We start from the raw sequence: 26,188 nt of genomic DNA, 5'->3' as shown, positions 1-26,188 counted from the left end.
AATTGAGTTTGCGTAAAGAATCCCTTCATGCCCTGGCAATTCCCTACCTCTCCAACCTGCTTACCTCCCAACCAACAAACAGCTGCCTCTGCTGGACTGGCTTCCACATTCTGCAGGTCCCCTGTGCCCTCCTTTCCATCATTGGTGGCCACGCTTTCAGCCACTGCACTCCGAACCTCTGGAACACTCTCCTCTTTCCTTTCGCCTATCCCCTTCTTTCCCTGTCTTCAGGTTGCGCCTGAAGACCATCCTATTCGACCGTGCCTGTGGTCACCTCCCCCTATCCCCAGATCGGTGTCGTGCTACTCCACTGTCAAGCACTCCGGAACGCTACCCTGAGTGAGGGGTGCTGTATAAATGCAAGTTGTTATTATTGAATAAACTGTGCATTATTGATACCTGTAAAATGAATCCACCGGTCGCCATGACTTAAATTTGTAAAAAAAAAGTTTCATCCTATCTGCTCAGTACTAACCTGTCAATTATTGAATTTTCCACTGTGATAGCTTTAGGATACATTGATGACTTCCCATTATACCACAGCCAGCAGCCATGTTGGGCTGGCAGTCTACTCAATCTTAATTCTCGACAGGAAATGAGCAGTGATGTAACAAGTTGAAGGTGAACAACACATCATCACTGTAGGATGCGGTACTGACTGCTGGCCTGGCGCATTTGGTCTGCGAGTGTACAGTCACTGCATTTGGCATGAATTACCTGTGAAGCAATTATAAGTGTCATGGACTGATTGGTGGTTAATCTCTTCAAAGACTTAAAAATATTGTATTTTTTCATTAGTCCTGGTTTTGAGTGCGTTCAGCTTGTGAGTGAGAGAGGCGAGCCAGGGGTGGGTGGGCGGGTGAGTATAGGGGGTAGGAGAGAGGAGGGGATTTCTACTTTATCGTCTCTCAGGTATGGAATAAAAACATAAATAAATACAATGACTGGTGAAAGTCTAAAGCACATTTATTTCCAACTTGTTTGTTTCCTATACAAAATCAGTAAGCTCCTAATTGGTGATACAGAACAGTGAGGTACAGCAGAAATCCTCTGGTTTGACTACATACCCTCTCATGCAAAGAGAAATCGTACATCTCAATCACCAGAGTTCGAAATTAACTTTAGACTGCTTGATGAGTCTGTTAGTCACTCTTAAAAATGCATTAGCAAGTTTGAGCTATTGACGGTAACAGCACGGATCCTGATTTTTATTTAAGCTTTTTTTTTAAAACGTTTGTCACAGTGCTCCCACGTAAGCAAATTACTGAACGATGTGAAAAATTATGCAGTTCCAAAACTGATTCACTGGATTTACTATTATGGGTGAGTTCCCGAGGCCCAGAGGACAATTTCTCATCCCCCAACTCAGCATTTCTTTTTTTTTAAAAAAAGAATTTGCAAATAGATGTTAATTTCGAACACTGTATAAAAATAGCTTCTCGCACACAATAAGCTGTTATTTCAGGAGCACACCGTGATATTCAAAGTGAGTTGTTGAGATGTTGAAGCTGGTCAGAAATAGATCACTAAAACGCTCACAGGCAGTGAGTATGCAGCTTTATGAATCTGCAGCAGAACAGTGAAGAAAACTGTCAAAGTCAATACCATGCACTCCATTGGCTAAATATCACTTCATACACAATACAAGTTGAGCTGCATTGCAACAATCTAGAAGCCTGTGGCATCTGCAACAAGTTAAAGTATATTTACAAAATACAACATAATATCTACAAATAACGAAAAAGCTTAAACTTGATGCAAGTTATGAAGAATAGCAGAACAAAAAATTAAAAATAATTATCCTCAAAACATTTCAACCTTACGGTTGTAACTCTGATTTTTTTCGTCTGTCAGTTTAGAGACTGTCACTATGCAAAGGTTTCAGAGATCAGTCCAAATTATAGCTTTGCTCGTTTCATTCCAAAAAATTGAAAAGTGGCCACTCCTGAAAATTTCCCTCCCACCCCCAACCCTTTTAAAAATTTGGATCTTAAAAGACTGAAAATAATAGCATTACAAATTGCAGCAGCTAGATTAAGTGTCATACATGGTGCTGTGTGTTAAAACGCTTGTGGTTTGTCAATAGATTAATTTACAAAAGGTGTGTAAGGCCTTAAAAGGTTTGTGTGCTCATACTCATACTGTTGGTGTGCGATTTTGCCTAATAGTGCGTTTAAGGAGAACGCCCTGTTCTTCAGCAAGACGCATTTCTTTATTAATAACTAATTAAAATATTACTTCTTTGTTTTGAAAGACGGGGAACTACAAAGTACTCTACAAACAGGGGCTCGGTTGGCAGACCATCTCCAGTCACTGGAAGCCTTCACTGCAATTGGATACAACCAGCACCTTGTTGTCTTGCAAAAAAAGACATGAATGGCAGCTATACATCCAAAAAGTTGATTACCATCTTCACAACAATGTCCAAGACATTGATGGTCTATATAATACCAAGAGAACACTGACGACAAAACATTTCATTTTCAGTTACTGTACTGTGCACTTTATAAACAGATATAATACAGACCACTGTCATCACAGCATACACGGATCTATCTCAGGTGCAGTGAGATTCATGTTCTTCTCATGCACTAGGTTAGCTCAAACCAATAGGAGACAAAAATGAACCCAACATATCACAGAACTACCGAAGTGCCAACTTCAACTCTATATACAGAAGAAAACAATTTATGTTCAAATTAGTTACAATAATTCACAATCTCTCTCTCGCTTTAGTTGCACACTTGAAAACCCACATTTTTCACTGTTTTGTATACACTCAGGACATTTAGGCACTACCTTTCCATCATGTGTTTTGTTTAAAAACGTGCACGTAATGACAAGTCTGGAGATAAGTGTAAATAGATAACTCTGCATGATTGATGGTACACGTAGTTGTCTTAAGAATGTCAAGTTCCATTGTTTAGACAAAGGAGTTCATGGCATTGACGGGAGATGGAGCCTCTGAGCTTTCGTTCCCTTCTACTGCTTCTTTCTCCTTCTTTCCACTGTACTGTCCAATAAAAGAGCCATCCTCATTGAACTGTCCTTCCCCACCTTCACCGTAGTCAACTAAACTATCATCACTCTCTCCTTTCTTCACTGTGCCATCTGAGGACGTCCTGCTGCCTTTGAGTGGTTTATGGTCCTCTGTGTCGCTGGAAAGAAAGGCAGCATTTAATACGGCATATCTTTTAAAGACGTAACACAATGAACAAATATCTCTGGAGGTAATATATACAGTAATGCGTTACCATCAGATGTATGCATAACCAAAACTTGACTCGTTGCATTAACTAGGATAACCAGGCTAATAAGGTATACTTCACTTCATCCCAGGAGGTCAGTTGTGAAGGGATGTAAGGGGGGGTTGGGGGAGTTGCCACACAACACCTGAAGTGTAAGATTTTACACTCTGCCGAAGTCGTTGTCAGAGGGACTGCACCTCCAATTCAAAACGTTTCATGTTTGAAAAGAAACAGGGAAATTAAAGTGACCAGTGGATGGAGCCATTCCATGTCAATCAAAGAAAGGATGGTAGGTGCACTCATCACAAAGGAACACCTTTTGGAATATCCTTTTCCAGCTCGGTGCAAACACCCATGCAATTAGCATTGCTTCCTGGCCACTTTTCATTCCAATGATTCTCAGATTCCTGAAAGATTTCAACATGTGCATTTTAGTACTTTATGGTCTCTCAGAACCACTAATAACCTCAACTACCAGTCAATGGAGAAATGGAAACATCACAATAAGTCAGTCAGCCAGTAAATATGAGGATGTAGTTTAGATGTTTGTGCTGGAAAAGGATAATATTAATTGAATATTAGTCAGGTGGGTTCAGGGATCAGGCAGTGCGGTAAACTGGGAGCACAGAAGAAATGGAAGATGCTCTGAAATGAAACATTCTGGATCAAGTTCATTCTTGTTACATAAAATGATAAGCAAATCCAGTAGAATTTCAAGTCATTTTGTGTTAGTGGAGTGCATGCCAGGGGTTCGGTCACCGTCTTACCTTTCTAGAGACCTACATTTTCCATTAAAGAATGCAGAGGAAACAAATGAAAATAGTCTGAGAAGAAACAGCAAAGTCTGCTCGCTGTCACGTGGGCATTTCTCTGACATTCGACACACTCGATAATTTAGTCTTTTTTTGTTTAATACGAGAGTGCTATTAGATTAATAGCAAGACACCATAAGCCTGTAATAATAATAACAGTAATAATCTTTGCATTTGATATAGTGCCTTATCACGTCTCAAAGCGCTTCAAAGAATGTAAGGTGAATTGGTTATATTTTGTGGGTGAAACGCGGCAGCCAATTGCGCACAACAGTGCCCCACAAACAGTCATGGATTAAGTGAACAATTTTTTTTTGAAGAGATTATTACCCCTGGAAAAGCAATCCACCAATCAACTAAAACTGGGTTCCTACTTACTGCTAGATAAACAGAGGCATGTGGAGTAGGCAAACTTGCCTAAGGTTTCACCCTGCCCAGTAATCGAACCCAGGCCCTCTTGCTTGTCAGGCGAGTGCTCTAATCAGACTAAGCCACAGGACTCCACTGTAGCAGTGAAAGGGAAAAGAAATCAGAGCATCCCAAGCTCCTAACATGCAGACAACATGGCCTTCATTAGAATCATAGACATTTACAGCACAGAAGGAGTCTATTTGGCCCATCGAGTCTGCACTGGCTCTCAGAACAAGAAAAAAATGATGAAAGCTGTGCTGTTGTCAGATCTGTACCAGCAAGAAATGAGAGGCTGGAATTGTTTTTAAAAAAGGGCAAAACACAACTAATAATCATAGAATAAGAAAAATGCGCAAAACAATATTCAGACAAAAAAAAACAAGATTCATGGTTATTAAATGACGACAGTTTCCTCAAATCAATCTTTCCTTCAAGAGAGTTCTCTATTACGGTCTATTAAAGTCTTGAATACTAATTCCCTGCTCTGGATAGAAACATTGATTAAAACGCCATCTAAAGTCCGTGAGCAACTCACTAAAAGGAAATTCTTGGAACAGAGGAACTCATTACAGAGGGCATAATGAATTCCATGGTAATGATCATCAAGCTTGAAAAATCAGCATGTAGATCTCTATCCCAGATTTCTCATGTGTTTATCAGTGTTTTATTCTGTAGGTCCACGACTGACAACACCAGGACTGCGATAACCAACAAGTTGCGCAACTATAATGCAACAATATTACTGACGTTTAACTTGATTTTGCTCCATTTGTCTTGTGTATTGCATGTCTTACTGTGCTGATGAACATAGTCACACATTCATGACATGGCTGTGGCTGAGTTTGTCCAAAGGGGAGCGTGTATGGGGGATGTTTTTTCGCAAGGAGTAACAGAAAATAAAGATGTACAAAAGAAATTGAGAATGTCATAATTCTAAACAGGAGAAGCTTAAAATGCACAGCAGGTCAATCAGCATCTGCAAAGTCAAAGGTAGGTAAACTCGGCATGTGAATCTTCATCAGAACGCATATCAGGGTTAACCCCCCCACCAGCAGAAGAACCAAGAATCTCTCTGTTTCTTTCAGACACAGGCCCTTGTGCATTTGTAACAGGAATAGTGTTGTGCAAGTGTGCTGAGCAACAGGTTGAGAGAAAACAACAAAGACTGCAAATATGTCAGACAAAGGCAGAAACAATGTAGGCATCTCCCTTCCCTCACGAAACTTACCCCACTATCATTTACAACACGGGAATTACACAATTACGTGCCAGTGTTATTTCACATGTAATACGTTTCACTAGAAGGTACGTAATATTCTGTAATATGGTCAAACTGCGTCATACCTCACGCTGCACCTCTCTTCCCGACACACTCCCCCACTGACTCCAAAGGGTTGTATTGACTGTATTTGCAAAGGATTCTTTTTGAGAGGTAACACTAAAAAAACACCTAGTTAATAGACACAGACACTTGTGTCCCATTATAGGGTGATAGGGTTATTTACTGAGCCACGCATCTGACATGATAATCTGCAATCAATCCCAACAGAAAAGCCTGTTACAATATAGATTTTTTTATATACAAATCATTATTCATAATAAAAAAGGCACATTAATAATAGACACGATGATCAGTTCCTGCAGCAATCTTGTACAATCTTCTTCTAATCAGCTTTCCTCATTTCCTCAGCAGCATGTGACTGAGACCGTTATTTGAATCTAGTTAGCTTGGAGCTGGCTGCACAGTAAATTGCTGGTAACAAGGTTAGCAATCCAACTGGGTCCAGACAACTTTTGCTACAGGATTTTTCATGTGAATGTTTATTAACAGCTCCAGAGATGTAAAGATCGATTTCTAGATTTTGACATCGTGCTCTGTATTGCAATACACAATTTAAGTTAAGCTAATTAGTTCCGAATGGAAAAAACAAACGCGGGCAAGGACAGAGCTAATGCAGTACAACAGAGCATGAAAATGTGAATGAAAAGAGCATTTAAAAGTGGGAAAAAAGTGCCAAATTATGGTTTGGATTCTCAGCACCACACAAGTGACATTGTCACCTGGCCCAACAGTTAATTGATTCCGTCAGGGCATTCCTGAAGTTGGAGATGCTTCTTTTAAAAAATAGAAAGGGTCTAATTTATTTTCTTCCCACTGCCACACGTCTCTGTTCCTGGTCTTGCCTTAGGCACTGGTTGCCCTCAAGTCCTCCTTCCAAGTTACCATTGTCGGCAGGTCACTCAAGTCTAGAGGGCCACGCTGCCGAATCTGACCTCTCTCTTCACTTGTGTATAACCTGCAGAGGGTGCTGAGAAGGGGCTAGCAGCAGTAAAACTGGATGATTTGAACTCCCCTTAACCTGGAAACATGGGGCCAATTTATCCTACCCATGCAACCCCAGCTGAGTCAAGCAAACTCAGTGCAGATCTTGGTTTGAACCAACAAGTTCCTGGTCTGTAAGCTGCAGTTCCATCCGCTGCACCACTGGGTTATCCCCAAATTCTTTGATTTTTATGTCTTCATTTCACACTCCAGCGAGAGTTGTGTTGTCAAGTGCAATATGGATGGAATCAATCCGGTGTGGGTGTGCTATCCTTTACCAGCTTGTGTTTACTTCACTGAGTCGGTTTTATTTCAGTGAGCACGTCCTCTAAAGTTCGCTTATTTGCAGTGCTCACAAACAATTTTGTTCCACACTCATTTGCAACACCGTACGGACATTCTCCTCTGCTCATTTGCTGATACCAATTTCCCTGATGCTGAAGTGGGCCGCATGCTCTGTGGCCTATGGCACTCCACATTTGACAAGATTTTGTGTGTGAACTCAGCAGCCAATGTTCACACAGAAATGTCCCACAAACAGTCATGGACTGAACACCAATTTTATTTGGGGAGTTATTGGTCAGGACACTGGGAGAAACTCCCTTCTCTTTTCGAATTGTGATGTGGGATTTTTAACATCCACATGAAATGAATAAACAGGGCCTCGACTTAACTCTCTCTCATCTGACCGTTTTCTCAAATGAATAAAATAAGAGGTACCACTGCTCCCCCACTTTTGTGAAGATAACAATTGAGGAACGGCCATACCAAACCACTCATTGAAAGGAAAATTCTTCCTGGGTCCACAAAAGAAAGATGTCAAGATCAAATAGCGCCTGAGGTTCCCTGCTCACCTGGTTCTGATTGATGATGTGCAATATTTAAATTTTAAAATACGTGCAGAGAAGAAGTCTGGGTTAGCACAGTTTTGATGGTCTTCTTTCTCACTGCAGCACAATGTAATGTTTAGATAGCGCAAGGGCACTGGAAGCAATCTGCTCCAAGAGGTTTCTTCCCCCTATCCCCCCGCACCCCACTCTTTTATTCAAAGGGGTGGAGTTGGTCACAAAAGTAAAGAAATTCCTTGAATGTTGTTCAAATGCTCATCTCATTTGCTGCAGCAAGACTGACACAGGATGAATTTTGCTGGAGGTTGCACCATAATATGGGATTTAATTTGTGAGTCCTGCCAAGAAAGAATGTTTCTTTAAGATCAATCAAACGTTTAAAGATTTCGGCAAGAAACGTTAAAAAATGAAGGTGTATCCAAGGGTAGAAATGGAATGGAAACCAATAGAACTGTCCTCTTGAGGCTAAATTGCAAGTAGTGCTCAGCTGTCTGGAACCGGTGCATCCACTTGATACTGCACAAAACACGCCAATTTGAGGCAGCTTATCCTCGATTCAAATCAGGCCCTAGGGGGCACACTTACAGCAATCAGATCCAATTATTAGGCCTCACATGCGTTCAGGGTAAGCTGATTGACTGCTTTATTGTGCATCACATGCACCTCTCATGGGGCTGCAGTCATTGGGGCAATAGGTGAAGAGGTTCAGTGTTAGTTGCAAAGGAAATTTTAACTTTGCATGTAATAGAGCAGATGATATTGTTTCCTACACACCACAACACAAAATACTGTGTCTATTCCTAGGCAGCACCAGTTTCCATTGATGTGTAAAATCAGTTTCATTGACCTTTATATGCCACTGGTATAACTTTTATGCAGTACTTTAACTTTCATTGTAACTTTTGCATTCTTCACAGACTCCCATTAAAGCTGTTCAGCTTCATTGGTTCATAATGCAATCACAGCAGTTGAACAGTTGGGTCCCCAGAGATGCTGCCTCATTAAACAAAATTAAAAAGACCAACTTTGATTGCAACTCCGATGCTCACAAAAACAAGAGTGTGTGGAAGCAGGCAAATGGCAGGACACAGGGCGAAGAATTCTACCTCAATAAATAGGTCAGCGACTGGGATGCCGGGGGAAGAGAGAGTTATAATCCCCCAGAATTTTCACGAGAAGATTCCTTACTCAGTAGACCCCAGATTTCAGACTTCCTCTCCAAATGATAGGGTTTAACAGTACCCAGAAGTGTGGAAAGATCAAAAATAAACTGCTTTAGTTGCAGAGTTTCCACACCGATATCAGCGATCTGAGTCCAAAATTAAACCCATTCAGTATATGGCTTGTTCGCCAAATGGATATTTTTTTTTATCGTTCAAAACCATGGAACACAAGTTCATCTTGTTTCAGACAAACTGCAATTCATTAGAGCACAACACACCGGCAACATGACAGAAAGAGGAATTTTCTACACAGAGGAAAGCCATTCAGCCCTTCGAATGTCTCCTGCAGTGTTTTTCTACTTAATCTAATTTTTTTACAATTCATCTCTTCATATCCCTCATTTTTTAAAACTTTTCACCTACTTCTCCAATTCCCATTTCGAACGATTCTACTGTGGAATTAAATTACAAGAATCTAAGAATTCTAAGAATCTTCATGTGTGGAAACTCCTTCTAACCTCTCGCCCTTTTCAACGTATATATGACATTGATCTAACTAATTTGCAACGTCCTCCCATGTATACCACATACACACACCTGTACACCAAGAAGCTATTTCACATCAAACATCATTTACAACCTGCAGGATGTGAGCAGTTGATTGATAATACAATACTGGGATTAGGACTGGGCGGGGTGGGGGTGGGGGGTTTGGGATCAGTGAGATTGGAAGGTAGAGATGGTAGGAGGGTGGCCGAAGGCACGGTCGAAGAGGAGGGTCTTGAGGAGTGCTTTGAAGGAGGCAAGGGAGGGAGCGAGGCGAAGGGAATGTGGAATGGAGTTCCAGAAAGTGAGGGGCAGAGAGGCTGAAGGCCCGACTGCCGATGGTGGGGCAGGCCAGGCGGGGGACATGGAGCAGGCCGAGAGGATAAGGCGGACAGGTTGATAAGCAGTTAGCAGCTTGGAGAGGTAGGAGTGGGCAAGGCCACGAATTTTGAACTCGATCCTCTGAGGGATGAGGAGCTAGTGGAGCCGGGCGAGGGTGGGATTGATGGGGTCACGGAGCCTGATGTGGAAGAGGACATGAGCTGTAGAGTTCTGGATGATCTGTAGGTTGTGGAGGGAAGAGTTGGGAAGGCCGACAAGCAGGGTGTTGGCATAGTCGAGCCTGGTTGTAATGAAGGCATGTATGAGGGTTTTGGTGGCTTGAGGGGTATGGCAATGGCGGAGTCGGGCAATGTTGCGGAGGTGGGCAAAGGTAAAGCGGGTCATGGCACGGATGTGGGAAAGAAAGGATGGTTGATGGTTGAACAAGACGCCTAGGTTCCTGACTGACTTGGTGAGGTGGAGTGTGCATCTTTGGATGCTGATGCTGCCATAGCCTGAGATACGGAGGCGCTGTGGCAAGCCAATCAGGAGAGCCTCGATCTTGCTGACATTCAATTGTAGAAAGTTGGTTCTCATCCAGGACTTGATATCTGACAGACATTCTGTCAGGACATCAGTGCTCCTGGAGTCGAGGGTGGAGGTAGAGAGATAGAGTTGGTTGTCATCCGCATATGCACATGTGAAAGTTGATCCCATGTCTACGGATGATGTCACCAAGAGGGAGCATGTACAGGTTGAAGAGGAGGACTGAGGATAGGGCCCAGTGGATAAGCACACGAGACGGTGCGGAGGCTGGAGGAGAAGCCAATTGTGGAGACAAATTGGAGTCTATGTGAGAGATAGGATCTGAAACATTCAAGGACAGAACCTTGAAAGTTAAGGTGAGAGGAGAGGCGGTAGAGGAAGATAGAGGGATCCACAGTGTCAAAGACAGCAGAGAGATCGAGGAGACACAGATGGACAGAATATCATTTGTCACCTGACAAATGGACTGCGGGCAACACGGAAACCTGATTGAAGGTATTCGTAAAGGGAGTGGCAGGAGAGAAAGGAATGAAGATGGGCAGCAATAACTCTTTCAAGGACCTTGGAAAGGAAAGGGAGGTTGGAGATGGGGCGGTAGTTAGTGAGCCGGGATGGGTCCAGGGAAGGTTTTTTTTTAGGACAGGGGTAATAAGAGCTGAATTTAGGAGGGCGAGAACTGTGCCAGTTGACAGGAATAGGTTGATGAGGTCTGAGAGTAAAGGGGAGAGAAGGTGGAGCTGTGAGGTAAGGAGAGGAGTAGGTATGGGGTCAAGGGAGCAGGTGGGCTTCATGCGGGTTATAGTGTTGGTGAGAGAGGCGGGGGAGACAGGTTCGAAGTTGTGGAGGGTGTGGCGGTTGGGAGGGCAGAGACAGCTGAACAGATTCCCTCGATGAAACCCAACATCTCCTCGCAGTTGGAGTTGGAGGAGGGAAGACAAATTGCCATGTAGATTTTGAACTGTACTGAATATTAAACAGTAGGGCAGCTTTAACTGCATCAGCAATTTTAACCAATGGTTCTTGTGAGGTTTGTGAGGCATGGATCTGTTTTTTGTACAAAGCAATGTTTAGAGTTAACTGTGGAAGGACAAAAGTTATGATTTTGTCTCAAATTGCTTTGTTAAAATACGGAGCCACAGTCAAGAGGACAGGGAATTCATAGCTGAACAAGGCCTGCAAACGGGAGTGCAGCCCGGTTGCTGTCTACAGCCAGGCAACATTGAGACACAGACAATAGGCTGCACGACAAGTCCTCACCTGTATTCACCAAAAGCTCCATCATCCTCTTTCATCGGCTGAATCTCTGGGTCTGCGTGCGCATCCTCCTTCTCCTTCACTGCACATGGGAAAAATATATTTTTTAAATAAATTAGACATTGTGTTTCTCCCCCCCATCCCCACCCACTCCAGAACAATACCAGTTTTCATACAAACGTCAAATTATAAAACTTAATTGATACCCAACAGGAGCAGAAATCATTTTTTTTACTAAATTGATCTCAGTTTTAGACTTTGGGCAAACAAGAGGCATCTGAAATATTTTTGCTGATCCTTTTCTGGTGTTGTTTTGTTCACTAAACCTTTGTTGCAGGGATTCTGGTGGTTCTATAAGAGGAATCTTAGTCACTTAACAGAATGCAGAAGAGCCTGAACGCAGATGACATTTGCTGTGAGCGTTTAAAGTGTGTGCAAATCAAGGTGATATCTCAGTGTGCGTTCAGGGATGAGATGCTGTCATGGGGACACTGTGCAGGTGATTCGCATGGGCGCACTGTGCACTAGAATAACACTGGGACTGCGTTAGGATTGTGCAGGGGCGCCCTCCCACCACAATGGGGCTGGATTGCTGTGTATTGTATTGTGTATTTTGTGTTGTGTGGCAATGTCTTGTGTTTAAGTGGAAGAAGCTCAACATGTAATATAACAGCATTCCCAAACAGCGAATCCAAATACGCATGAGGTGTACAAAGGGGAGCTCGCCATGTAACACAAGGGCGCCCTGACTAGTTGTGCACAATGCATGTATACATGTTTGTGGTACATGAGAGGTGCTCAGTTGTACCTAAACAATGACCCGACAATGTGTGCAAATATGATGTGATTCATGTCTGACTGTGTCTCCCCCATAAAGGGGGGAACGGCTGAGAGAGGAATTATGGCTCACCATTCTATAGACAAAGGGTGGCAGAGAGGGGTTTAACCCCACCGTGTAACTACGTTCTGTATATAAAGGGCAGCCGAACCTACAGGTAGGGGGTACACCTTGGCACCTCCACCTGGGGGGAATGTGGAAAGGTGCCGTCCCACTACAAGAAGGAGGTCAGGTATATATTACATTGGTTATTGTGTGTGTAGCGTTTTTCTTTTCTGTAACAGGAATTTTTGGTGCGCGTGTAAATGTATTCTTTACTGTATCAATTTTTAAAAAAAACATGGGACACTGTGCAGGAGATTAGCAGGATGTTAGCCATGGGGACAATGTGAACTGTTTTAGCATGGGGACACTGTGCAGGAGGTTAGCATGGGGACACTGTGCAGGAGGTTAGCATGGGGACACTGTGCAGGAGGTTAGCATGGGGACACTGTGCAGGAGGTTAGCATTGGGACACTGTGCAGGAGGTTAGCATTGGGACACTGTGCAGGTTAGCATTGGGACACTGTGCAGGAGGTTAGCATTGGGACACTGTGCAGAAGGTTAGCATTGGGACACTGTGCAGGAGGTTAGCATTGGGACACTGTGCAGGAGGTTAGCATTGGGACACTGTGCAGGAGGTTAGCATTGGGACACTGTACAGAAGGTTAGCATTGGGACACTGTGCAGGAGGTTAGCATTGGGACACTGTGCAGGAGGTTAGCATGGGGACACTGTGCAGGAGGTTAGCAGAAAGTTAGCACAGGGACAGTGTGCAATGTATTAGCACAGTGGACAGTGTGCAGGGGTACATTGTGCATTTACCTGGATATTTTCCTCCTTTATTCCTTTTGATGAAGCAGACGATCAACAGGATCAGGATTAAAAGGGCGATGGCGCACATTAAACCAATGAACCATCCCTGGGTGGCAATATCGACCTGCCGGCTAGCCATTGCTGTTGCGTTGTTGATCAGAAAAAGAAAATAGCTCAAGTTAAAACGTGGCTTGAAGTTACCACTGCCTGAAGGAGCTACTGAACCAATCTCAGAAATCCTTTCTGTCTTAAATCAAAGATTAAATCCTGTTAACTGTATAGTTATAATGATTTTAAAATGTTGTGCTTAATTAACGTTAACAAAAGGACCATAAAAATTATCTACAAAAGATCCAAGCTTACATTTTTCCTGTGCTAGAAAAAACTGAAATGGTGAACCTGTTTCACAGATTAGACCACATTTTAACAGTGAACACTTTGTAATTTTCAGCAGTTGTAACTCAGGAAAACTGTACAAAGGCTTTGACGACAGCAACTGTTTTTCCAAAGTGTTCATGTCGAATTATCAAACCAATCAGATTTTATGTAAAATCTTTCATTAATTGCAGTTTTGATGCCTGAGTTTATGATCACAGTAGGGTTGGCAATAATGTCACTGCAGGGTAGAAATTCCACCTGGATCGAGATGTCATCTATTTTTGGTGTTAGCCCGGCTCAGATGGTGTCAGCCTGGCTCGCAGACGAGGCAGATACTCCAGTACAGTACTGGGGGTGCACAGCATTGCCCTTGGTGTTGTTCCATTTCCCTGTTCATTGGGTGAAAGATCCCAAAGCACTATTTGAAAAGAGAAGGGAATTTTTCCTGGGAACCTTGCCAAATAAAACTGGTCATTCACTTCATGGCTGATCATGGGACAATGCTGTGCACAAATTGTCTGCGGCGTTCACACACAAATACACACTTTACAGATTACAGTAAATCCACTTTGAGTTGTTACCCTGACATGAAAGCTGCTGTAACAAATGCAAGGATTATTATTAATGTACCATTTCACAGCATCCAGAATTTATCAAATGATAAAATATAGTCTTTAATTTTGAAGCTTTTTTCCTGGAAGTTTCTTGTAAGAACTACAGAAAACGGGCTTCAATGTTAAAACAGTATTGAACAATTTGCCAAATTCTGTAGCTTCTGAAACAGCACCACATTAATAGAGTAAATCTGGATCCAGGTGGAATTTCTACCCATACAATTAGCCTTTATTTGGGAAGGGAAAATCACCTCAGGTTAACACTCCTCATTGCTATCCACAGACCCCCCCACTGGAGATATGCAGTTGTGGGACCTCAAGTGAGTTAAAGAAGGATAGCATCAGAGAAACCATGAAACTGAACACAGCGGAAGAAAAATAAGAGTCAAATGCCTTCATGAGATGAAAGGGAAAATGCTGCTGAACTATTGGCGGGGCAAATAAATAAAGGGAGAGGAAGACATGAACCTTTCAATTGCAAGGAAATCTAAAGACATGAATGCAAAATGCCGACAGGGAGGATATTTGGTAATGAGATCAAGGGAAGATGTGACATCCTCGACCAGAAATAAAAAGTAATGGAAAGTCATCAAAAACTCAAGAGAAAGTATTCAACACTATTTGAAGGTGGGAATGGGAGGAGGAACGAGAGGAACAGTTGCTGAAATATTCTGTTGACATGCACTTGAAGTAAAATTGAAACAGCCGCCAGATTATAACTACAGAACATCCAAATCCTGCAGCACGTTTATAAGAAGCAAAGCAAGAAATGCCATTTCCTCGCAGCAAATAATTGCCTTTTAATGTGCTCCACAAACTGAGCACTTGCATATGCTGAAGTCAAAGGTGAGTTGACAATTGGAAACATTGACTGTTGTTACCATTCATAAAAAAAAGCACAAACCACCAGCAGCAACTCGTCCACTGTGCTGCCTTTAACGTACAACCTGGAACACTCACACACACACATTCTGCAAGAGCTCATGCAATGCCGCCACAAGGACAATACAAGACCTGAATTGCAATGTGTATAACAAAGGTACTGTCATAATCAGAATTTCTACCCTTTCTCTGGCCACACCCTTCATCCTCAAGAACCAAATACTTGAATATTCAGTAGTTTTATATAAAACAAAACACGTCAGTCCAATAAATGTATAAGCTGGTGCCTGGATGACTGGTAATCATCAAGCAACAGATGGAATCAAACCTGAAATGGCTGTTCACAAGATTTTAGCACATCCAATTCATATGAACATGTGGAATGAAAGCCAGTGAAAGGGTGTGAAGCACAGTATTCTTTTTGTTTCTATGGCTCAATTTTTGGAATTTGCTTCCATCTCCATTTCCTTTTCCCATCCTGGAACACACCACACTGCCCGAGGTGGTTTCTTGAGGTGAGTGCCCAGTTCCTGGGTCCTGTCCTGTGTGAGAGTAACATGTATCACACTGTTATGTTCTTTAAAACATAATTTTGTCTTACAAAATTTGGGAGAGATTTTGGTTTTTGAGCTTCCAATGACAGGCTGCCTCTGCAATACGTATGACCAGCACAGACAAAGCAAAGTTTAAGGCTTGAAGGGAGCCGGGGATAGGGCAGGGCAGAGATTTGTCAACTTTTTGTTCCCAATGTTTCCAAAGTTTGTTCCTTCCGACTCTCTCCCTCCTCACCGCATTAAAGATCCGTCTCAAGACTAACCCTTTGTTTGCACTTTTGATCAACTTTCCCAGCTCCACCCCCAGCTTGAGTGCCAAGCCAGCAGTGTCAAGCACTTTGGATGTTCTCCTGACGTGAAAGGTGCTGTATACATTTGTATTGTATTGCTCTGAGAGCCAGTGTAGATAAGGCGAATGGCCTCATTCTGCGCTGTAAATTTCTATACTTCTACACCAAGGGGTTGCAACCTTACTCCAGAATGTGGAGGATCTTCAGAGTGATGGATTTGAAAGAAAAGTCAGTGTTACAAGCACAGAGGGGAGGCAAAGAGTCAAATTGTGGTCCGGAATTTCCTTCAACCTCTGGAGGCGGAGTCAGTCACTTTGAATATGCTTTTAAATAGCCACAGAATGTTGCACAACTTTCACTGTTCAGTTGTTTGGATTTGTTTTTGAGAGTTCTGAGTCTCAGCCAAAATGTTAAAAAGGATACTGCCTTCACAATGTGGTCACAATCACAGCCACTATTTACCCATTAAATGCATAAGAACTGCATCAACATCACTGGTTACCAAGACAAATTGATAACACATGAATTGATTCAAAATACTGTGTATGGGTCAACAGATAAAGGCAAAATATTATTGTACAGCTATTAAGATTGAAGTGCACAGCGAGGGAGTCAGGTACAGAGTGCGACACAGAGGGAGAGAGCGAGGTACAGAGGGAGAGAGTGAGGTTCAGAGGGAGAGAGTGAGGTACAGAGGGAGAGAGTGAACTACGGAAGGATTGAGGTACAAAGGGAGAGTGAGGTACAGAATGAAGGGGTGAGGTGCAGAGGGAGAGTGAGGTACAGAGAGAGTGAGGCACAAAGTGAGAGAGTGAAACACTGCATTTGCTCTCCAGACATGACCTGCTGAGGAACCCCAATGTCACACATAGATCTCCACAAAGCAACCACCAGCTCCACTGGAAGACACACAGGGACTTTCAATCTGACCTTACAACTAAGCCAACAATTGGGAGCACCTGTATGTCAGAGAAAGCAAACCAATGTCGAAGATGGAAATAAAACTGGAACCTGCTCTCTGTGATTCCAAAGCCATGCCATCTTGCAATGTTATATAACGGGACGTCGCAAAGGGGACAATAATGCAAGTGCTCCTCAAGACAAAGGTAGATGTTTGTAAGCAGAGGCTTGACCGTTAACGCGTTCTCTCGCCAGCACACACAAGTTTCGGAGCAATTGATATTCATCACACAGCCACTCTGCAAAAAGGTCTCCCGGCTTGTCAGAATGTGCGAGGCAGGGCTCATAACTGTACTGCTGGCTGCCTCACCTGGTGGGTCTGTCTCAAACCGCACATCGCTGCTTCGAAACTGGTCAGAATGACTCTCAGCAACAACCCGAGCTTTGTAAACAGTTCCAGGCAACAAGCCTTTCAGCACAAAGAAGGACTGAGTGCCATTTATCAACTTTCTTTCCAAAGGCCCTTTACCTAAAAGAAGTGCATGGAGACAATGAACTCAAATAATCTTGGCCGTACATTCAATAAAAGACTGTAAATCATATTAAATGATACATTGTTACAAGTGTACATGAGCAGGATGGGTACATGATTAGCCCTTGGAGTACGAGAATGAGAATGAGCTTTCTTTTGACATTGCTGTGCACAATTGCCTGTTGCATTCTCCCACAAAACACACAGACCCTGCATTTTACAGCATATCCTGTGAAGTGCTTTGGGACGTCCCTCCTGACGTGAAAGGCGCTGCACCAAACGTTGGAATCACTTTTTTTAAAAAACAAGATGAAGATCATCATCAGAGCTCCCCCCCTGCCCAATTTATTCTTTCGAGCAGCAGAAAGGGTTAATCAGTCTTGAGGCCGAATCTGAATTGTTTGCTTTCTTTTTGCAATTGTGACGGCAAGTCAGCAAGCGATCTGTGGATCACACGTTAGGGGTGAGGTCTCCGAGCGCTGACCTCTTCAGGTAACAATGAATGACCACACAGCACTTGACATCCAACAGAGAGCGAGACCAAACATGCTCTGTCAAAACACAGGCCCTCTCAATTCCTGCTCAGCAATGTGTCCTTTGCCACAAAACGCACTCATGTATCAAGAACTCAGTCCAGTTAGGTTCCTGTTTCCAAACTATGTGCACGTTTGTCCAGAGATTATATGGAAAATATGTTACAGGGCTCCAATTTGCTCCACATAATGGCATGCATAGATTGCTGGGTAAAGTGCCAACGGTTTGCGTTGATCAACAATCATGATGTTTCTCTCTGTGGGCTGAGGATCTGAGTTGAAGGACATCGGCCTGTGTGTGTATTCTTACAAGGCTTTTAGGGTACTCCTGACGGAACACACAATGGATACATATTTCGCATCAAAGAGAGACTCATTCCTCCCATTCTAACCTTCTTCTTCCTGACCATCTCACCATCAGTCGCTGAACCTTCCTGCATCTGCGCTCTGGAATGTCATCCCAGAGACTCTCCAACTTGCTTGCTCCCTCCCCTCTTTCAAGGCACCTGGAAAAACACACCTCTGACCATACTTTCGATCATCTTTCACCTCCTCACTGCTCTTCCCCCACCCCTAGCCCAGGTGCCCATCAGGCACTACGAAGAACTTTGGCACGTCCTCCCGACGCTGTGTAACTGAAAGTTAAATTCTATTGAAAATTGTCCTGTAAAATCCCTTTGCCTTGTGTCTTCTCTCTCTGGCTTCAAAACCCGTTTTAAAAATTCTCTTGGCCAACACGCTCTAACATCCCCCTACCTTTCCTTTAAAGACTCAGCAAGCTTTTTCTGACTGTAATCTTATTGTTTTTCATTAGTTACAATCTAGAAAGCATGCCCAAAATCTGAACGTAATCCCCACTCGCTCGACTGAAGAGAACAAGAAATCATCTTTGAAATAATGGTGTACACAAAGGCATCCTTTTCAGATGGGATTCACTGGAAAAATCTATGGTTAAACAACAACAAAATTACATTTGTGTAGCGCCTTTTATGTTGGGAGGACGTCCCAAGGTGCTGGACAGACAGAGTTACGGACCCGAGCTGAGGGTCGGGGTGGGGGAGTGGGGAGGGCAGGGGAGAAGCAGGGAGATCGAAAGCACGTTCAAAGAGGAGGGTCTTGAGGTGGGTCTTGAAGGTGGCAAGAGAGGGGGTGAGACGGAGGGACTGTAGGATGGAGTTCCAGAGGGTGGGTGCAGAGTGGCGGAAGGCCCACCCACCCCACCCGTGGGGTGAGCAAGGCTGGGGACGTGAAGCAGGCTGAGTGGAGGGAGCGAACAGGGTTGTAGGGGATTAGATGGTTGGAGAGGTAGGGGGGAGCAAGATCATGGAGGGCTTTGAAGGTGAAGACCAGGATCTTGAACTGTATCCTCTGTGTAATGGGAAGCCAGTGGAGTTGGGCGAGGATGGGGGTGAAAGGGGTAGCGGAGCCTAGTGCGGGAGAGGTCACGGGCTGCAGAGTTCTGGATGATCTGCAGCCTGTGGAGGGAGGCGTTGGAGAGGCCGACAAGCAGTGAGTTTGCATAGTCGAACCTCGATGTAATGAAGGCACGTATGAGATTTTCGGCAGCCTGCAGTGTGAGTCAGTGGTGGAGCCGGGCGACGTTGCGGAGGTGGGAGAAGGCAGAGTGGGTCATGGCGCAGATCTGGGGTAGAAAGTGTAGTTGAGGGTCAAACAAGACCTCAAGATTCCAGACTGGTTTAGTAAGGTGGAGTGTGCAACCATGAATGGTGATGCTGTCAGTGCCTGAGGTGAGGAGGCGCTGACAGGAGCCAATCAGAAGAGCCTCAGTCTTGTTGACGTTCAAATGAAGAAAGTTAGCTCTCATCCAGGACTTGATGTCTGACCATTCTGGTCATAGGTGGACAGAATGTCATTTGTCACTTTGACCACGGCAGTTTCTGTGTTGTGGGCGGCACGGAAGCCCAATTGGAGGGTTCAAGAAGGGAATGGTGGGAGAGGAAGGAGCGAAGTTGAAAAGCAACAACTAGTTCCAGGACCTTGGAGAGGTACGGGAGGTTAGAGATGGGTTGGTAGTTAGGGAGTAGAGCAGGGTGCAGGGAGGGTTTTTTTTAAAGATAGGAATGATGACAGCGGATTTTAAAGGGGTGAGAATAGTACCAGAGGACTGGGAGAGATCAACAATGTCAGTGAGTAGAGGGGCAAGGAGGTGGAGCTGGAAGGCAAGGAGGGGGTTAGGGATGGGGTCGTGGGAATAGGTGGTGGCTTTCATATGGGTTATGGTGGTGATGAGAGAAAAGGGGGAGACGGGTTCAAAGGTGTGAAGGAAGGCGTGGGTAGGGGCTGGGGTAGGAGGAGGAGATGGGGAGGGGGTAGCAGTTGCAGAGGCAGCCGAGCGGATACCCTCGACTTTGGATTCGTGGAAGTCCAAGATCGCTTCGCAGTTGGCATTTGAGGTGAGGATGGTTGAGGCATAAGAGGGTGGGCAGAGTAGTCGGTTTGTGATGGAGAAGAGGAGCCTGGGGTTGTCCTTAGCCTCCAAGATTGTCTTGGAGGATTTAGCGGAGGCAAGGGCGGAGCGGTAGGATTTGACATGGTCCAGCCAAATCTGCCGGTGGACAGTTAGGTTTGATTTAAGCCAGGTGTGCTCAGCAGAACGAGCCTGCTTTAAGGAAGCAGAGGTATATAAACATATTCAGTACCAACACAACAGAACAAATTGGAGCCCGAATCTGTTTTCGATTGATTTTACTTTCAATTTGCTGCAATCCGATAAGCCTGAATGAATAGAAATTACAAGGTTGATGCGGAATGTGCTGGTGTGTAACCTGGGCTGTAGATATGAGTGGAAAGTCTCACTGAGGCAAAAACAAGCAATTGCTTGAAGGGAAGAAGAGTCTGGGGCAGTATTTTCTGTTGAAAGTAATTCCTCCAGCAAGCTTGAAAACTTTGTGGATATCACCGCGATATTTGGTCCCCATCTGCTCCCCTGCTGGGCTGCTCTTGTCACCTCACTGATTGGCAGTACGCCCTGGAGCAGATCCTTCAGCCAGAGCCACCCAGACAGGTCCCAGTACAGATAGCACCAGCTGGGATATAGCAACATCCAACCATGGGTTACCAGCAACCTCTGAGCAGGTCCCAAGATGCTGCTTCGTCAGGAAGGAATGGAGTCACTTTGCTCCTCCCAGCAGTCAGGTCACTAGGGCTGCCCAGGAAAGGAGCAGGGAGATCCCAACAACCCTGGAGGCTGGAGGGAATTCCAGCAACAGGAAAGTGATCGCACTTTCTAACATGATGAGAGGGTGTACTTTGAAGGGAAAGTACTTTCCTTGGACTCTCCTTCCCCTGACCAGGAATTTGTGCCTCAAAGTGGTGAAGCAAATAGGAGTGAACACAAGCAAAAGCACTAATACATTCTCGGTTTTTCACCGTCACAAAAATTATGGCTTCAATGGGGTGGCCTGCAAAGTGCTGAACAGATTTAGCAGGTTCCACACTTAGAAAGGATGCAGAGTTACTGTGTCATCTCATTAAGCGATTGTGCTCACGACTGTTATGAATCTAAAATCAAAAGTGCTGAAAAGTCAGAATCCACCTGCTGTGGAAACCAGCAAATAAAGGGTTGCTACAATGCAAGGATTGGACTTGATGCCAACAAGCCAAAATCCAAAGTCACAGGAGCTTAAGTTCTGTTGTGACGATGCTGACAGCTTCCTGCACAATGAGATATGAACGAGCGCATTAAATGCCCCTCAGTTCACTTTCTGAACGTTCGTAATTGATTTAAAGCTCACTCAGTAAGTGATGCAATGTGGTATTTGTTCAAGGGGTGCCTGCTCCTGTCCCTGGACTTAACTACTCAAATCCCAGTTCCCTATTCATTCCAGTACCTTCAGCATTCCAGGTGTATTATAACACGCTTTGTAGTGTAAATTGGTTTTCCCATGGTTGCACTGTGGACTGCATTCACTGTGTACGTGTGTGCGCTGGCTGGCTTTCATGTTAAAATAACCAACTTCCAGGTCTCCAGATGGCACTGACATAATTTCTTGTTTTGTTGCAGACAGGAAGTGAAAAATGCAGAGGTGACCTGGAAATCGGCCATTTTATTTTCATCGTGGGCATGAGCCAGGAAGCAGGAAATAGGCCAGTTTGGCTACGTGCGTACACAGTGAAACCAGCAATTGCACCTCATCAAAGAACAGGTTGTGATTTTATAGATCTCAAGCACTGTATATTCTTTCTCTACAGACGTTAATCCAATTTCTTTTTGAAATGTTATGGTCTCTGCTTCAATAGGGACTTGTGGCAAAGCATTGCATGATCCAAAAAGGCGAGGAGTTTCCCCCAACTCAAATTGGTCATGAAGTGAATGTCCAATTTGACCTGCGGGATTGCTGATTGTCCTGGTCAACAATCCCCCAGCTCAAATTGGTCATTCACTTCATGGCTGTGTGTGAGATATTGCTTTGCTCAAGTTAGCTCAAGCAATGATTAGACAAACTCAGGCGCTTTAGCCTTGAGAGAAGACAACTCAGAGGGGACCTGATAGGGATGTGCAAATTTTTGAATGGATCTGAAAGAGTAAACCCAGATCAATGCTTTTGATTGCAACAAAGCAATAGAACAAGTGGACATAGGTTTAGAGATGTAAGGAGTAATTTCAGGGCAGATATAAGAAAGTTTTTTCTTTACTCAGAAGGTAGTCAACATCAGGAATAGCTTGTCAGGAAAGGTGGTTGAGGCCAGGACACTAGATTCATTTAAAAAGCAGCTTGATGCTGTGAGGGCGGGAACAGTAGGGTATTCTGGAAGGATATAATCAGAAGGGCCTATCTTGTAATTGGCTGCAATGTTTCCTTACAAATTTAATCCCTATATCTGACAGCAATTTTCTATGAAGTGCTTTGAGATGTTTCATTGTGATAGATGCCATTTTCAAATGCAAGGATTATCATTTCTCCAGCCCCCAAGCCCCCAGCCTTTCAGTTCCCCAGCCAGCTGTGCTAAGCACTCTAAATGTAAATTGCATTGTATTGTATCATCATTGGATAAGGAATCTCATTCATTCTGGTGGTCTAATTTTATGAGATGACACAGTAACTGATTGGAGAAAATGAACCAAATGACATTTCTGAATTTAATGGAACTGTCTGGATGTAACAAATGTAGAATCCAATGAAAGAGTCTCTTACTGTCAGCTAGCTCATATTCAACATAAAAGTGCACATCCATCTGGTCAAACTCCCAACTGATATTTGCATAGGTCCCAGACTTGGTAACATTCCTAATTACTGGACGAGGAACCAGGACTAAATGAGCAACAGAAGAAAAAATAGATGGGTGAAAATCAGTTATCAGTGCAAGCAGATACCACACTTTACAGACCTGAAATACGTCAGTACATGAATAAATGCACAGCCAAGTAACAATTTGAGGAAAATACTCATTCTCTGACCAGCTATTGCTGGTGTGGACATTTTACACTGTTCACTATAACTGTATCAAATGATACACTGATCACTTCCTGGTTGAGGTGTTCACTGAGTGTATTAAACTGTACACTGATTTCTCACCGGTTGAATCGTATCAAAGTTGATGAACATAACAGCTCTGTTCATAGCAGAAGTTGGAGTCGAATTATGTTTACTTATTGTCGAGGCATTGCTTTACTACTCCATATCCCACCAGTATTCCCAGGGGTCCAAGAACCAACCAAATAACAATGGTTATTATTTAGGGAAAGACGGACGGCAGCGTAAGATGTTGCTCAGACTGAAAAAAGTGCCTGGCGACAAAAGTCCATCTCCAGCTGGGAAACCTACATACCTCACCCCAGCTCACGAGAACTCAGCACTAAGGCCAGCTCCGGTCAAGGTCTCGTGAGTGTGGCCTGAGGCAGATTGGTGCTGCACTTTCCAAACCAAGCCCTTTGTCCAGAGGAAAATGCACTGATTACCTTACATTTTCCCTCTGAAGTGTTTATCCAAACCCCCACCCCTCTTGCTTCTGGCACTGTTCTGCCTGAGATAAAGTACCATCAAGCGTGCTTTGTGACAACTTCAAGAGAAATTCCCTGTTGAGCGTATTTTCTGAGCAATCAAATCAATTATTAGACAATGCAAAGAAATTAGAGGAACCAGCTACGAAGTTGTAACAAGATCAACATGCACAGCCTTGGGATTATTCTGCTCCGCACACTCAAAAAAGCACCAAATTAATGGACGAGGGCTTGGGTCCACTTCTGCCCTCACCCACCAATGTCAGTAAATATGCCGCTGTGTGCTTACGATAACCATAACGCAATCTTACATCTCCAGCTAATTTTACATTCATAACGTAATGTTATTTGCTGTTTAAAGAAAAGGCCCTGTAGTTATTTGTGAACACACAGGGAGTAAGTTTAGCAGGATAGCGATCAGCCCACATCAGCACCTGGCTCTGCACCGCACCTTTGAGATTTTAGTGGTGCAGATAATTTGTTTGCTGTTCACCACCACAGTTCCCGTCGATGAAAGTTCATATGTTAAAATTTAACAACATTCAAAATAATAGCCATCACTGAAAATCACAAAGCAAAATGTTCAATATTTGCAGATCCCTAGAAAGGACATTAAAGCTCTTTACTCCCCAAAGTTTTTTTTTGATGGAAACAACCCTTTCAGCTCACTCCTGATCATTCGGTCCTCACGGATCCTAGCAACTCAAGCAAAGTGCAGAACAGCCAGAGGCTTCATGTCCTCAATCTCACTTCAGGAAATCCATGACTGTCCCTGCTGCAAAACATTCACTTCCCAACATTGCTGCTTCACTTTCTCGGTCACTTCTTACTTTTTAAAGGCTCTCACGTGATGGATTAGTTGTCTTGTATTTATACTGATGTAAATGTCCCTGGGGTACAAATTCGTTCTTCCCAGTGTTTGTGAATGTTTGTGTATGTGGGTGTGCTGAGTGAGTGTGTGTGTGCCTTTCGCGTTCAAGTGCGCTTGTGAAGGCAAGCATGAATGTATGTCTCTGTACACACCTGCCTGCCTGTGTGTTTCTGTACACGTCTTGGCTGTCTTTAATCATAAAGCAGAGTACTTTGAATGCCTTAAGGGATGGGCAAATATAGACAGCTGGAAGTTGTCCTTGCAACTGGCATGTCATCTTCAGTGATGGAACTATTCAAATAGACTGTATTATTCTGAACATGCAAAAGCAAGACGACGTACACATGACAATTACAAAAATTGTCATGTCAAAAAGGTCAGAGTGACCTCGCCATTTCTCTGGGTGTTAGGGATGAGCACAAGTCTGGGCCAGAAAATCTATATAATTCCAATCAGAACCTGCCATTGCCATGGTATTTTTCACACGCAGAAATGTTTGCCTTTTTTTTTAAACTCCATTCTCCCCAGTTCCAGGAGCTGTGCTCCTTGTCGAGACTGTCAGCTGAGAAAGCATCAAGTCTGTTTTTTGTTGAGATTTGCTGACATTGCTCACAAAGTGCCACAAGGAACATCCCTGTGTGGTGAGTGGACAATATAGACTATCCCTCAACACCTCTGGTGCCTTCCCTTCTGGTGCAGCCACTTCAAATCTAGCCAAATCTTCAAACCCTGACTGCTCATCTCTGACACTGCTCCTCACACACTGACCAGCTTGCGAGTCACACCGCTTACTGATCACTAACACCAGTGACCTTTCAGCTCAAATGCGGCTGAAATGATTGGCTGATATGACCAAAGGCCCTTTGAGTAACACGGAGCGAAATTTTAACTTATTTTTTTCATCAGCTGGTTATAAATAGGTATTGTCACCATGGAAAAGATCACAAGTGTTAGTGAGCAGGGAGTGAGAGATCTCCGAATGTATTTTATGGTGCAGAGGTGAGCACATTGAAGTGATATTCACAAGAAAGACAATACCCTTCACTGTTTTATCAACAGGGACTACCGTATCTGTTTTCGCTAAAGGGCGTGTGGCGAATTCTCCTACAGATAGCAGAGAAAGGAAGAAAGAGAAGAGTTGAAGTAGAAAGAAAGGTCAAGGTAATACAGATAATGAGCTATTTCGAAACAGACACAGTAAACATTAATAGGCAGAAGGGAAGAGGCAAGCCAATCAGAGGCACAAGAGCTATATCTCAGTGCAGAAATCTCCCCCCGCCATGTTCAGAGTCCCAGATTGACTGCAGTGGAAGAGATATCCAACAGAGAAAGGCATATCGTCACAGGGAAGGCCAGGAATCTCAGGGACCCAACCCAACCCGCTCCGAGTTGCCATTCCAAAGCTCTCAGAAGTCAGACTCATGCTGAGAGTCAGCTTCACACCCAATCCTCCCAGCGGTGTTCTTATGCGACTTTAAGACCCACCCGCTGCCCTAAAGAAAGGGGA

The 26,188-nt window shown here is 43.8% G+C and overlaps 1 protein-coding gene across 16 annotated transcripts in view; it reads right to left on the bottom strand.

Annotated features, from left to right (window-relative positions):
- Positions 1-948: 948 nt before the first annotated feature.
- nrcama (neuronal cell adhesion molecule a) overlaps positions 949-26,188 on the bottom strand; it is a 174,947-nt gene continuing 149,707 nt past the window's right edge. For 7 of the 16 annotated variants that reach the window (XM_042335660.1, XM_042335664.1, XM_042335665.1 and 4 more), the window contains 7 exons: positions 25,720-25,785; positions 23,005-23,121; positions 17,154-17,312; positions 13,175-13,306; positions 11,476-11,554; positions 4,016-4,027; positions 949-3,158 (listed from right to left, as the gene is read on the bottom strand). In XM_042335660.1, the coding sequence (XP_042191594.1) occupies positions 2,924-3,158; positions 4,016-4,027; positions 11,476-11,554; positions 13,175-13,306; positions 17,154-17,312; positions 23,005-23,121; positions 25,720-25,785 (800 nt within the window). In that variant the 3' untranslated portion in view covers positions 949-2,923. The remainder of the gene's footprint in view (positions 3,159-4,015; positions 4,028-11,475; positions 11,555-13,174; positions 13,307-17,153; positions 17,313-23,004; positions 23,122-25,719; positions 25,786-26,188) is intronic. The other 9 variants (XM_042335662.1, XM_042335673.1, XM_042335669.1 and 6 more) reach the window with 5 other exon arrangements.

This window comes from Callorhinchus milii, unplaced genomic scaffold (genome assembly GCF_018977255.1).
Source record: "Callorhinchus milii isolate IMCB2004 unplaced genomic scaffold, IMCB_Cmil_1.0 Scaffold5, whole genome shotgun sequence".
NCBI classification, from domain to species: domain Eukaryota; kingdom Metazoa; phylum Chordata; class Chondrichthyes; order Chimaeriformes; family Callorhinchidae; genus Callorhinchus; species Callorhinchus milii.
This window is presented reverse-complemented; position numbering and strand designations above follow the sequence as displayed.